This window comes from Glycine soja, chromosome 18 (genome assembly GCF_004193775.1).
Source record: "Glycine soja cultivar W05 chromosome 18, ASM419377v2, whole genome shotgun sequence".
Classification (NCBI taxonomy): Eukaryota; Viridiplantae; Streptophyta; class Magnoliopsida; order Fabales; family Fabaceae; genus Glycine; species Glycine soja.
The window spans coordinates 5,541,281-5,555,880 of record NC_041019.1 but is presented as its reverse complement, the minus strand read 5'-3'; the positions used below and the strand labels follow the sequence as shown (position 1 = coordinate 5,555,880).

The following is a 14,600-nucleotide window of genomic DNA, read 5'->3' as shown; positions in this document are numbered from 1 at the left end:
TTTTAAAATCCAAACTACAACTCAAATGTATTTCGAACCGAAGCTGGTTAAAAAGACGAAACGAATCATAAAAATTCTTACAAAAATCATGATTGACAAAAATGATGTACAATCATAACGTATTAAGAAATTTCTATTTAATTGATGATTTGAAAGAGAAAAAAAAAGATTAGATGATTGAAAACTACACTAAAAAGTAATATAAAACTAGTAGCATACTGAAAGCGCATGACACTCAATAATAATATTAATATACTCGAAGAATAATATTGATATATTTTTATTATTAGTATTAGTATATTCTTCAAAAAGTCAATATACTTTTTTGTTAAAAATAATTTGTACAGGTAATAAAGTAATAATTAAATCAACATTTTAAAAGGTAAACTAAAAATACAGAAGCATATTAAAACTAATTTATTACTAAGATTTTTTTTTTAAATAAGATTTTGTGTTTGAATTTTGTATATGAAAAAATATAATTAGGAGGATAGATCCACAAAATTAACTGAATAATTTTATTTTTTAACGAAAACTGCAGCATAAACACTCGAAAGAAACACTAAGAAAGTATTGTTTATTGTAGAAAAAAAAATAGAGAAGTCAATGACCCACAAGAAAGCTTAGTCAACAAGAGAAATAATTTTTTAACATTAAAAGTCATCAACCCTATCCTCAATGTCCCCGATATCTTTGAAACGAGCTAAATATAAATAGAGGAAAAAGAGTTATGCATTTAAAATGTTAAACAATTTTATATTCTTATTTAATCATAAATTATTATATATAATAATAAGTTTATTAACTTTATAATAATTTTCCTAAAAAATATATTAATAATTATTTGTGATTAAATAATAAAATAAAACTATTTTCTTGCGATCATTAAATTTTACAAATATTCTATTAAGTATTTTTTGAATTTGAATTTGGATGTCATCTTCTTTCTTAAAATTTCATAAAACAAAAACTTATTTCTTTTAATGTTAAATATTTTTTTAAGACATGTAAAAAAAAGTAATAAAACACAAAATAATAATTATATGAGAAAAAAATTATACAATAGCATATAATGGATGATGGGTTAAACGACTTTTATTTAATTATTTTAAAAATCATATGATTGACAAATTATAATTGAATGATATTATAACTACATGATTTGTTAAACTCTAATTACTTATATATGGTATGTTTCAGATGATCAAGTAATCAAACTCATACCGAGAATCAGAATCAGACTTAATAGTTTTAGTTGGATACTATAAAAAAAGGAAGAATAATAATAAACAGAGAGCACAATGATGGAATTGAATTCAGTTTCAGATTCAGTAATAACACGTGTAAGATGATGCAAATAGGACATAGTCAGAGCCAAAATATTAGTAGACCACAAAAGCACGAGACAGAGAGTGAGGTATAAAGGGTCCAATCCAAGACAAAGCAACACCTTACACACACATTCACTCAACCAACCTCACACTCCCTTGTCTCTCTCGCATTCTCACTTTCCAATTTCCCAAATCCTCTTTTTCTTTATCCTTACACATAACACACCCATCCCCTTCTTCCTATCCATTTATCCACCCACATCCACACACACACAATAACAATTCACACACACGCTTCGCAGAATCTTCATCACATAGATGGGAACTGGTGCATCGAAGGACGCAGAGGAAGGGAGCAAGGAAGAGCGTGACAGGCTCGATCATGCAGGTGGCCAACTCTACGTCTCTCTCAAGATGGAGAATCGGAAGCTCACAGGGGACCTTGTTCCTCACGTTTATGGCTCTGTTCCTCTTGTTGGCTCTTGGGATCCTTCCAAAGCTGTAATTTTGATCCCTACCCTTTTCTTCATTTCGCTCATTTTCTTCTGGGTATGTCTTCTTTTTCATTGTTTCTCATTGCTTTTTCGGTTTTGGCATTAGCTTTTCATGGAGCGGGAATCGGTGTCAATGTGGGAACTTAGCTTTGTTGTCCCACCTAATCACGGTAATGCCTTTTACTTTTTGGTTTGTGTTTCCAAGTTGTTGTTTTTTTCTTCTTCCTATTCAAATGTTGCAATTTTTAATGAGCTTAATTTCTATGCACGGTCACTAACAAAAGTTTTACACTCTCAACCAATCATAAAATATATGATAGGTGTGACGACTTTCAAGGTAGTTATTGTAAGGTTTAATTGTTAAGCAATCAGAAATCATGATAGGTGTGACGACTTGCAAGAAGGCATTTATTGTAAAAACCAACAAATTTACCATACATGTCAAATTCTAATTGAATGACATAGTAACGTGTGTATTTTCTCTTTTTTTTATAATATCTCATTAACTTATCAAAATTGTACTCAATAAAATAATGGATAATGTCTTAAGATTATGGTTAAAAAAAGGAAGGAAAGTGTGGCTCTTAGCAATGGCTTTGTTGCCTTTACCATGAGGAGGGAGTCTGGTATTGAGGTGTCTTGGCAATTTTGTGAAATGAATGGAGTTTGGTGATGAAAAGTGTGTTGTGTGTGATTGTTAGCATGTTTGGGTTATCATTCAATTTCAAAAGTATATTTGGAACAAAAGATAGAAAGACTATCCTTATAGAAAAAAAAAGTGAAATTGAAGGGGTGTTTAGTTTTTCGAACTATGTGTGGGTTTCAGAATTTAGCTTTGTTGTTCCACCTGATCATGGTAATGCCTTTTCCTTCCTTGCTTTGACTTCCTTTGGAGTTTCAGGGTTTTTTTTCCTTCGAAAAGTTGTAATTTTTAATAATTTGTCTCTTGTTTTTTCTTATCTCATTGACTTATCTATGTGCATTGATTATGGGAGGGGAAGAGGATGAGAGGGAGGGCAGGCCACTGGAAAGTGGAAGGAGAACAGAAAGAGTTAGGGAGTAAGGGACTAAAATAAAAATTAGGTGTATTTAGAGGAATTAGAATAAAAATTGTGCAAGTGACGTGATGTAACTAGGTAACAACTAACAACAAAGAAAACTGTGGATGTATATAGTCACCTCATCAATTAACCACAACTAGGAAACAACAAAGACTAATGTGAAAATACTGAATATAACAGGGACTATTTAAAATAAATAAATTAAAAGTAGTAAAACCAAAAAGTGGGTATATTATATGGGCTAAAAATATATGTAAGCCTTTTTCTCTTGCTTTTCCTTATCTCATTGACTTAAACAAAAGTATGCTCAATGAAACAGTAGATAATGTCTTAAGATTCGCGGGGTGGGGGGGGGGGGGGGGAGGTAAATGTGACTTTTAGCAATGGTTTTGTTGCCTTTACCATGAACAGGGAATCTAGTATTAAGGTATCTTGGCGAGTTAGGTTATGGAAATTGTGTTGTGCATGATTGTCTCAATAGTGAAATTGGAGGGGTGTTTAGTTTTTTGAAGTATGCATGGATTTCAGAAACTTTGGATTTCAAATTCCTGTTGAAGCCTAAGGACAGCAATACACCTTGTTTTGTTGAGGAGGGTCCTAGCCGCCTGCTTGTGGGGGGAGCGTTGCAAGAGGATGCCAGGCTTGCGTTGTTTAGGCTTGATAGTGGCGAGGTTCTTGAGTATCAAGTCTTTGTTAAAGCAGACAGGGTTTCTCCCTTTGACCTTGCAGCGAGTTGGAGGGCTTATCAGGATAATTTTCGTCCTTCATCTGTGAGATGGATTCCTGATGTTAGCATAAATTCAGCACCTCAGACCAGTGGTGAGGTAAGATAAAAAATAAAACCCCTCCTCTTGGCCACCTTCATTTTACTTTGTAATCCTCTGTTTCCTTGTTATCGTAGAACAAAGTGTTAATCTGGTTCTAACTCTTGAGATAGTGTGTACATGCTGGATGTCTTGTACTTAAAACCTCACCTTTTTCTAGACAATATTTTTCAACTTTTAGTGCAAAAGTATTGGTTAGTTTGATAGTCCAGTTAATTTTATGTTTTGATTGTTCTATATTTTATGTAATGTAATCAGGAAATTTCTTTAATTCCAACTAATTTTGCTGTGTTCTCTCTCTGGAGCGGTAGTTAGTTACTTTGTTTCGTAGTATTTTTCTAATCTATGAGGGATGTTATGCGAAATGTTTATTATGGACATGGCCCAGACACTTGGAGAAGGGTTTCGACATTCACTACAATCAATGGTCCACCAATCTTAGTGAAGGGTTTTTAAGAAGTTGAGGATAGGAATCTATAATAAATATCTGTAGTACAAATCTCTGTATCCAGTATCTGGTTTAGTTCAAACACAAAGTCTGACTTGAAACCAGTTCGGATTTGTAACTTGTATCTTTTAGTACCACTGGTACTCAATTAATATATAAATTATATCTTTGCTGATAAAAAAAATGTGAAATGTTTATTGCCAAGGTTTAAGTGATTTATGCTTACTTTATATTTTTGGTTCAGAATGGTTGTTCTGTAGGTTTGGAACTTGATCTTGAGCATTATGTTGTCCCAACTCCCGCAACTTCAGCAAATTCAGCACATGTATATGCCGCTAACCTGACAGAGAATCCAAGGTCACTAATTATTGGGTCTGGCAGCAGTTCATATCCCATCAAGGTTTTTCTTTCAAAATTGCATTTTAAAATTATGATTACAGCTTATTGTTGTGAGTATAATTGACTAATTAAAAACTTGAATCAGTCCTAGGATATATTGTGTGCTTATTTTCAACCTGTTCATTTTTTTCACGATGAATCTTTACTTTGTTATTTATTTTTTTATTCTAATGTATCTGTAACTGTATGTACATAATTCATTACATCTAATAGGTTATGCTGATGTTCTAATCAGGAGATGGAGGTTATTGTACCTGATCCATCTAAGATATTTCAAAGTCCTGGAATGGTTGAATCCAAGTCAGTTGGAACATTTTCACCTCTGCAAAAGCAAGAGAGTCAGAGGGGACTTTTTGTTGATAGAGGTGTTGGATCTCCTAGACCTGTAAAATCTTCTAGTTCAAATATTTTCTCTACTGATCTCAATTTGGATAGTGATACCAAGGTTTGTATAAATGATTTCCATTTCTTGTTTGTTGTTCAAAGTTATTGCTAGTCAACTAACTTATTGTGTTGTGAGGTTGTCCACAAATAATTGTTTCTGTTCCTTTGCCTTTTTATTGATAGAATTCAATGCCAGCTGCTGCTGGAGCTGTTGCTGCTGCAGCTGTTGCTGATCAGATGCTGGGTCCCAAGGAAGATAGACATTTGGCAATTATCCTGGTATTTGGCATGATTAGTAGTTAGTTACTGATGCAAAACTTGATAATTAGTTTCGATTTTGTTTCCTATTTTGTTATGAGATAATTAGTTTCTATCTTGTTTATTTTCCTTTTCTAAGTTATTTTCCCTAGTTTTCTTTTTATTATGCATTCTATTTAGAGCCTTTGATTAGTAATTATTTTGGAGCAATCTGAAATATGAATAATATTTCTTTGATTCATATCAAAATTCTTCTAGAATTATGTGTTGAATTGTTAAATTACTCCGCTGCACTAGTTACTCATTAATTTTCATAGTTTTAGTAATTCTCTCAGTCATGTTTTTTTTTACTACTTCGATGTGAAGTTCTAGTTGTAAATTAGATAAGATTCGAAATTAAGAATATATACTGAAAGCTTGAATTTGGTATGGAAAAAATGTCATATTTCCATCTGTAGTTCATCAAAGTTAGTAAATAATTTTTTAAAAAATAAATTTAATTTTTAACTAATTTCTTTTATTTAGGTGGGTCTGCCAGCCCGAGGTAAAACTTTCACTGCAGCTAAACTTACAAGATATCTTCGATGGTTAGGTCATAATACCAAACACTTCAATGTTGGGAAGGTTGTTCACATTCTTAACATCATTCATCTGTTTAATCAAAATATACTTCGACCTAGTGCGAAACTGGAAATATGTCAAGTATGAACTATGAAGATTAACCCACTTATTTTTGGATGTCACAGTATCGTCGCCTTAAGCATGGAGCTAATCAGGTAAAGTTTATTATATGAATCTGTGAAATAATCCATGCCTTCTCATTTAAAGATTTTGTGCATAACTACATTATATATTTAATTGCACAATAGTTCTCATGATTGCTGTCTCTCTTATATATTTAGTGCTTTATTTTTTGCTTTTATTTATATCCCCCATTGGATGTAGTACTATATATTGATGTATGATACTGATTGTCATGAGAATAAATGTGGTTCATGATAGTGCGGAAGGTATAGCAGGTGAAAATAATGCCAAGGCAATGTTCTTAGAATTCTTTATCTAATGTTTTGATAAGATCCTTGGGAGAACCGCTAGAATCCCCTGCTTCCAACGTAGGGACTCAAGTCCCACACATTGCAATTGGTTCAAACAACCCACGACACTCCGCAGCCCGAATGGCATGTGGGCTGTCTATGCACTAGGCCCAGGCAAACACTACAATGCCGGCAGTTCCAATGTGAGACTCAAGTCTCATACCTTGCAATTGGATCCTGGAACATTTTCACTCAACTATTTACTTTTCTAAATTCTAAAGTTCAAATGAGTAACATCTAGGGATGAACTCATCAGAATATGACACAATTGGAGTTCAGAAACTGAAAAGAAGGTAGTAAGTGGGTAATTTGCTAAAAGGTTGATGGTCAGTGATTGTGTCTTTTTAACAAGAGTAAGGACTCATACATATACACATGCACATATATACCCACTCTCAATTGTTAGATAACCCTGCACACAGGGCTTTGCTTTGACACACCCGCAACTTCTATATTTATTATCACTTTTGTTGCTTCTTCTCTGGTAGATATTGATGGTATTTATGAACCTGAGATCTAGGCAGAATTGCTACATATGAAAATGAGCACAATTTGTAAAGAAATAGTCCACTTGTTTCTATAGAAGAAATGGGAAACATGCCCAATATCATTCAATTGAATAGTTGACCCAGCTGCACCACCAAAGGAATATTGTGCAGGACTGTGACCTTTTGTGCCTAAACGGTGTGTTTGCAGCATTACTCTTTTAACAAAGTTGGTCCGAAAGGAATATTAATTTGAAATGCTAAGAGATTCATGTTGCAGATAATGCCCACAGTTGTTGATGCCCTTTGGGCTTCATACTGATTTTAGATGGGGGTGCTGGTTTTTTGTGGTTTTTCATACCCCTGGGAAATGGTTGAAAGTATGACCACGATGCCAAAGACCTGTGCTTATTTGACATGTAGACAGAACAAAATGGAAGTAACAATCTGTTCTTATGTTCTTCTCAGACTTGTGCTGTTTTTTTTTTTTTTTTATAAATGAACGAAATTGACCATGATCGTATAATGAATATGAACGAAATTGATCATGATCGTATAATGAATATGAATGCATAATAATAATCGAAATCAAAAGAATGTAATAAATAATGATCAGGTTCTAAATCATATAAAAGTTGGCTCTGATACCAAATGTTGGGAAAACTATGCCAATAATATATATTTTATAAAAATTTAGAACGCCGATAAAATACTTGTTGAAGTCATCATCAAAAAGATGAGAATGGTCTATGCATACTACAACCTGTAGAAACCCAAAAGCCAAGCCTTCGCTTGCGTGATCACACTCTCCTTATACTAGAGTTTCAATGGGACAAACCCTATAGAGCAATTGATAACGTGATGGCAAAAGGGACCTAGCCTTGCTATTTATTAACCCTGGGCACCTCCCATTATGGGCCCAATGGTTAGGCTCACATTGTTTTCCCATACTAATCAGAATTAGGTGTCCAAAGCCCATAAACAATTAATCACATTATTAGTGGGCTTAAGTATCATCAAATGGATCATAATATTAGTCCGTTTTTTGGCAAAATAAAATATTACAATTAATTGTAGCCCACAAGAATATATGGAAAATTTTTAGCATGACTGCCCTTTCATTGGTAGTAGAAAATAGACATTGGCATGAATTAGTAAGCAGGTATTCATGAGGACTTACTTCTCACTGAGTCTGAGTCACTTGACCTAAAAGCTTAGTTATTAAGCTATGGGAGACAAACAAAAGGTTTTATAACTCCAACACACCCTTTCAAATGTAACCCCAGTGGGCTTCAAAATGTGGACCTAGTGTTACAGGTTCCTTGTGCTGAACTTAAATATTTACATAAGATGGAAGGTGAAAGTATTGAACTCTAAAGTCTAAACAGTTAAAGAAGCTGTGATATTGGGGCAAGACCCTTAGAATGAATTTTATAACTCTATCATTGTCAATGATCAAATATAATGTCTTGTAAGGGTCATAAAAGTTTCAATATTGTGACATCATGAGATCATCATGAGGCAGTGACAGCTGATTCCCTTTCTAAATGTTTTATTCTTGAAATAAAGATGTTGCACACTTGCACTAGCCAGCCATGTTTCCTTGGGTAATCTTAATCATGTAATATTCTTCTTTGCAGTCTGCTGATTTCTTTCGAGCTGACAATCCGGAAGGCATGGAGGCACGGAATGAGGTAGTTTTGATTCTCTTTTTTTTTTAATTATTAATTTGAGCAGTTTAATTGTGAGTCTGAAACAACTGGCGCAGTAAAATCTATAGCTTACATGCTAGGCCATAAGTTGTTTATTATTATTTAGAATTTTGTGATGTTGTATCTTATTCCATGGGACTATATTTTTTCTTAAATCTAGTTTATTTAACAAATTATTTTGTCATTGTGCCTTTCAAGGAAACCATACTAACTGTTTCTTGTTATGAATCATACATGTCATGGTTTCTTTAAAAAAACCTACTCCCTCTAATCCTTAATATAAGACACTTATAACTGAATTACACAGACCAATAAAAGTAGGTTAATTAATTGGTTTTTTAAAAAATATTACTAACGCGGCAATTTTAACCTTGTTAATAATCATTAACGTTTTATAGGTGATGTGAAAACATTAAAGTCTAAGTGCATTGTGCACCATTATTGACAAGGGTTGATGTCCTTTTTCCTATGTACAAGGGTTGATCTGCTGATGTCATAATGCAAAATGAATCAGATAATGTCAATTATAGGATGGAACACTATCTTGACCCCATAAAAGTAGGGTGGAAATCCAAACCAAAAATTCCTATTGGCAAGCGTTGCCTTGTAAAAACAGGGTTACTCTTCAAAATATGCTACTACTGTTGTCTGGTTTATTTTGAATGAGTCTGTTAATATGAAGTAACACCACCCAGCTAATCTAGAATAAACGAAACAAAAGAAAAATTCATATTGGAAGGCATCAACATGTTTAGACTGTGTTAGACTTTAATGTAATGCTACTTCTAATTTTTGATTTGTAATAGATGGTTTTCGTAAAGTTGACACCACGTTGACCCTTTCTCTGTGTACATAGTTTTAATGTATCACGTGCCATTAGGTAGCAGCACTGGCATTTGAAGATATGATCTCTTGGATGCAAGAAGGTGGCCAGGTAAATCATTCTTGTTGAATACTTTTGTTATTTTAATATGTTCTTTCATGTTATTTTGCATAAGTTTTAATTTCGATTTAGGTTGGGATATTTGATGCCACAAACAGTAGCAAGGAACGAAGAAACATGCTGATGAAATTGGCTGAAGGAAGATGCAAGGTAGTCAAAGATGGCACTGAAATAAGTATAAGATATGAGAATGATAAATTTAATTTTGAACTCTTCTGATCCATCTATTTGTTCTTTTGCTGTAGATAATCTTCCTGGAAACAATATGCAATGATAGAAATATAATTGAAAGGAATATTCGCCTTAAAATTCAGCAAAGTCCTGATTATGCAGAAGAGTAATGTTTCATTTAAAACCAATGCTATATTGTTGGCTATGTGGATACATATGCAATTAACTTTATTTTGCAGGCCAGATTTTGAGGCTGGATTGCAAGACTTTAAAAATCGTCTAGAAAATTATGAGAAGGCAAGTATATACCGTGTACTTTTTATGATTGTGCTAGCTACCTTTTTCCTTAAATAATGTTGATTCTATGCACCAGGTTTATGAGACAGTTAATGAAGGATCTTACATAAAAATGATTGATATGGTCAGTGGGCATGGTGGACAAATACAAGTAAGCTCAATGTTTTATTTCATTGTTTCATTGAACATAATCCTTTTACGTAGTTCATTATCTTGTTGGCTAGTGCAAGAGATTGCATTTGAAAGTTTATTGTCAATATAGTAGCTGTAATTTGATAGTTGAAAGGCAATGGAATGAAGTAATATCAAACAAGAAATCTCTGATGAGATTAGCATAAGATGTGTTGGACATAATTGGTTCGGGAACCAGCTCTGTTAAGTTAGGACATAACTAGATGTAAATTGTAGTTGCAGCAATGTCTTAATGATGGTATCTTGGAAATTGAAATGGTTTAGTTTCACGTATAACTCTAAATAATTATAGTACTCTTGATTTCCCTTTATTTTTTTTATTCCATGGTTGACTGAAAGCACAAAATTCAAGATGTGTTTGTGGTGAGAAGAAATAGTATTGGAAAGGAATGTTGCCATCATATGAAAGTGTTATGGTGTACATGTCATGCCAGCATGAGAACTAGCATAGTGGAGACAGACAAGCTAGGAAGAGTCATAGTGTTATAAACTTATGATCATTGACAGAGTGGTTAAGCATGGACTCCAGAACTTTTTGCTTGCCTTAGAATTCATTGGCTCTTCTTATTTTTGTGAACACTAGCCGAGATTGAATGTAGAGTACATGTGTGTGTCCTTGAATTTTGCCCTACTCATTTATTTTCAAGTGTGACTTTGATTTGTTAATTGCTAATAACTTCTGTCTTTTGGTCTAGGTGAATAATATCAGTGGTTACCTTCCTGGCCGAATTGTCTTTTTCTTGGTAAGTATTTTTGAAGGATGTAGTTAAATACCAAAACCCATGGATGCTGGAACTAAGCTAATTAACTAGTTTTTCTATATTGACCCATACATTTCTATGAACCTAAATTTATGTTCTGCAGGTAAATACACATCTTACCCCACGCCCAATTTTACTTACTCGACATGGGGAAAGTCAGGATAATGTGAGAGGCAGAATTGGAGGGGATACTGCAATAAGGTATATTCTTATATTTGGTCTCTTCAGTTGCTATTCAATGTAAGGTTAAAATTTAGGATGATATAGGATGTAGAAAAGGAAGAGATATGAATGTAAATGAACAATCTGGTCAATGTTTTGATTTATTAACAAATAATTACTCAGGAAAGTGGGGTTTAATTGTTGGAATCTTTAAATATCCTGTCTTCTTTTTTTCTTCAATCTCCCCCTCCCCCTTTCAATTTTAGAAATAAGGCTTGTTGTCATCTTCATCTACTTCTAGTATTATGGCAGAATTGATTTTTGAGGGAAGACAAAAAGTAGTTAGATAATAAATCCAAGGACTTTGTTGCAAGGTTGAATCGGTGTAATAGTTCTAACTCCTCTATCCTTAAATTGTTGCTTCATTGCTCTCTTTTCTAATGTGATATCTGGCATTTTTAGAATCATTTTCAATATTCGGCTGAATACCTAGAACACTATGCAATTTGTTTATAACAGTGAGGCAGGAGAACTTTATTCAAAGAAGCTTGCCAAGTTTGTTGGAAAGCGTCTCAAATCAGAACGGGCTGCTTCTGTAAGCTTTATCAATTGTACAGATTCAATCTCTTCCTTTTTCCTTGAAGTTCAATGCTCAAACTAAGTTGATGCTTGAAAATTATTATCCTTTTATGCCTATGGCATAGGCATTGTCTGCTAAATCTGCATATAACATTTATGGTGAACTGTGATCCAGTGTCAAATGATTATATATCATTTATAGTGAATCTGCTAAACAGCATGTATAAATATATAAGCAAATATTAAAGTGAAGGATGATTTGTGATATTTGTAACTTCTTGTCTAGATATGGACTAGTACACTACAACGAACAATTCTGACAGCCAGTCCAATTGTTGGATTTCCCAAGGTTAGTGTCATACTTGAATTTAAAGTTGTGTGCAGTCATGTTATTTATTTCACAAGAAATAGGTTGACAAATTTACACGTTGACTTACTATCTATATATGTCAGATACAATGGCGTGCACTTGATGAGATAAACGCAGGGGTGTGTGATGGTATGACATATGCAGAAATCAAGAAAAACATGCCAGAGGAGTATGAGTATGTTGCAAACTTGTAATTTCTCTCTTATTTGCAAGTTGTATGCAACTAATATGTCTGATAATAAAGAAGCACAATGTGAAACTTCTTTTGGTTTTGGGGTAAGAAGATGCTGTTTAAATTCCGTAATTATTATTTCCCTCCCCTCTTATTTTGTTGCAGATCACGCAAGAAGGATAAGCTTAGGTATCGTTATCCTCGGGGTGAGTCATACTTGGATGTCATTCAAAGGTATATTTTATCTTATAAACATTATTTAGCTCCTTTCCTCAACTTGTTTGATATAAATAACTCAAGTTTTAGTAATAATACAGGTTAGAACCTGTAATTATAGAGCTTGAGCGACAACGAGCACCTGTTGTTGTGATATCTCACCAGGTTGTACGCAAGTCGTTAAGCTAAATTCATGCTTGTAAAGAATTTATATGGTTGACTGTTCTAATTCGTGAGGTTTTTCGATTTGTTTCGCATTGCAGGCAGTTTTGAGGGCACTATATGCTTATTTTGCTGACAGGCCTTTGAACGAAATTCCGCATATAGAGGTAATTTGTGAATTATTTAGCTGAACTTCTTGTTCTTACTAGATGGGTGCATATTAAACATGGAGTTGATGCTTTGGCCTAATTGACTTGGTTGCAAATATTTAAAGAACACTTAGTAAAGCCTAACTTCATTCCTGATAGGAAAATAATGCATGGACACTTGTGTGCTACTACACACCTGGAGAGAGATAGAGACAGAAGAAAGAAGAGTGTAGATATGACAAGAGATAGAGAAAAATGAAGAGTGTCAGTTAGGTTTATACATAATGAGTGTCAATTAGGTGTATACATTGTGTAGGTGTTTATGTATCATTACTCTTCATGATATTGTATGTGTTGATCATTTTAGTCCTGGACTTTGAAAAATGTTATTCATTTTAGTTTGTAAATAGTATTTTCCAGTTAGGAACTAAAGCAAAATTTTAGTAAAGTTGAGGTCAGGGACTAAAGTGACTAGTGCATACAATTCCAAGGACAAAATTGAGGATTTACTGAAGCACAAACTACAGTTGTTTCTAGTTACACTAATTAATGGAATGGAGATTGCATTTCTTTGCCGTACTTATATTTTTTTTGTTAACAAACTTTTGTGGGGTTCATCGTGTCAGTTGGAGAAATCATGACTTTTGATGAATGATGATGAATATGCTGAGGATATCTAACGTGAGATTTGTCATTTCCAGGTTCCTCTTCATACGATTATTGAGATACAGATGGGAGTCACGGGTGTCCAAGAGAAAAGATATAAACTAATGGACTGAAATGAATTGAAGAAAAGTTCTCTTTCTAATACCATACTGATACTATGGCCTACAAACCAATTATCCATTCTTCTGATTTTAATTTATTGGCAAAATGTAATATTCCCGTAAATGGACTACATTGTTTAAAATTACCATAATGAAGGGAAGCTACGCTCTTCAAATTCAATATTATTTCATTTCAAGTGTAAATGAGGTATCTTACATAAATATTATATTTCATCAATAGCTAATACACATTCCTAGGCTAAATATTACCTGTTTAAGCTCTTGATTGGAATTGAAAAAAGAATGCTTACCATTATGGAAGTGTTACGTATACTTTTTTTTGTACTCATTACTGAGAGGAGGAAAATTCCTGTTAGGCTTATGGAATACCAGGAAGATGCAACCTCTTTCCCGTGATAAGAATTTATATTCTGGTTTTAATATTCTAGTCCTTTGATAAAGTAGTTCGTAATATCTCATAGCATTCACTCCTTATTTGATATGAATTTGTCTCCACTAAACTAAGTAAATATGCAAAAGTGAAAAAGGTGATTTTATAGTTAATTGTAAGTACTTTGTAATCTTTCATGGTGGATAAATATTTTTTACGGATTTAATCGCTTTACAGGAATTAAATATAGTATGAATTACTTTATTTTTTTCATAAACGATCAAATCATATTTTTCATTATATTTTTGTAGAGATTAGCATATGTTGTATTTGATAAAAAAAAAGAAAGAGAATATGTTTTATTTTTATATTTTAATATAATTAAATTTGTATGGACGACTTTTTTTTCTTTTTCTTATTTTTATCATTATCAAGTACCCGGTTTAAATCTTTATTAACAATTTTCAAACTTCATTATAAACGTGTGAATGTGTGATCTTTGTTGTCCAAATTTTGCTAGAATTTAATATTTTAGTTTTTATTGGGATTAAATCTTTTTGTCACTTCTTTATTTTTTGCATTCAAAGTCTAATACAAATTTAATCAATTAAATTGTTCTAAACTCTCATTCACTTAAGCATGTATCACTCAAAATTAAAATCCCATTTTTTTCATTTGAAAACATAACCTCATTTTCTACAAAAAAAAAAAAAAAATTAATATCATGTACTATTATGATTGTGATGATTTGTTCAAATAACCCGTATTGGAGAATGTT

General features: G+C 32.9%; 1 protein-coding gene across 3 annotated transcripts; it reads left to right on the top strand.

Moving 5' to 3' along the window:
- Positions 1-1,442: 1,442 nt before the first annotated feature.
- Positions 1,443-13,764, top strand: LOC114396175 (6-phosphofructo-2-kinase/fructose-2,6-bisphosphatase-like). Of its 3 annotated transcripts, none has more exons than XM_028358077.1 (23): positions 1,444-1,832; positions 1,932-1,995; positions 3,415-3,710; positions 4,403-4,558; positions 4,793-5,002; positions 5,125-5,220; positions 5,725-5,823; positions 5,946-5,975; positions 8,419-8,472; positions 9,371-9,424; positions 9,506-9,583; positions 9,679-9,770; positions 9,844-9,901; positions 9,978-10,052; positions 10,789-10,836; positions 10,958-11,055; positions 11,536-11,611; positions 11,882-11,944; positions 12,049-12,140; positions 12,303-12,371; positions 12,455-12,518; positions 12,617-12,682; positions 12,824-13,233. In XM_028358077.1, the coding sequence occupies exons 1-23, from the start codon at positions 1,650-1,652 to the stop codon at positions 12,872-12,874; spliced, it is 2,172 nt and encodes a 723-aa protein (XP_028213878.1). In that variant the 5' UTR covers positions 1,444-1,649; the 3' UTR covers positions 12,875-13,233. The 3 variants fall into 3 exon arrangements, 2 of the variants coding, with proteins under 2 accessions (XP_028213878.1, XP_028213877.1); XM_028358076.1 differs by lacking the exon at positions 12,824-13,233 and adding an exon at positions 13,366-13,764 and having other exon boundaries at positions 1,445-1,832; XR_003663242.1 differs by lacking the exons at positions 12,303-12,371; positions 12,455-12,518; positions 12,617-12,682; positions 12,824-13,233 and having other exon boundaries at positions 1,443-1,832; positions 11,536-11,627; positions 12,049-12,113.
- Positions 13,765-14,600: the final 836 nt, after the last annotated feature.

Bases quoted from the DNA above. Each gene is read 5' to 3' on its own strand.
- LOC114396175 (XM_028358076.1), top strand. From the start codon at position 1,650: ATGGGAACTGGTGCATCGAAGGACGCAGAGGAAGGGAGCAAGGAAGAG. The intron at 9,425-9,505 runs GTAAATCATTCT...ATTTCGATTTAG, and splicing joins GGATGCAAGAAGGTGGCCAG to GTTGGGATATTTGATGCCAC. The intron at 9,584-9,678 runs GTAGTCAAAGAT...CTTTTGCTGTAG, and splicing joins TGGCTGAAGGAAGATGCAAG to ATAATCTTCCTGGAAACAAT.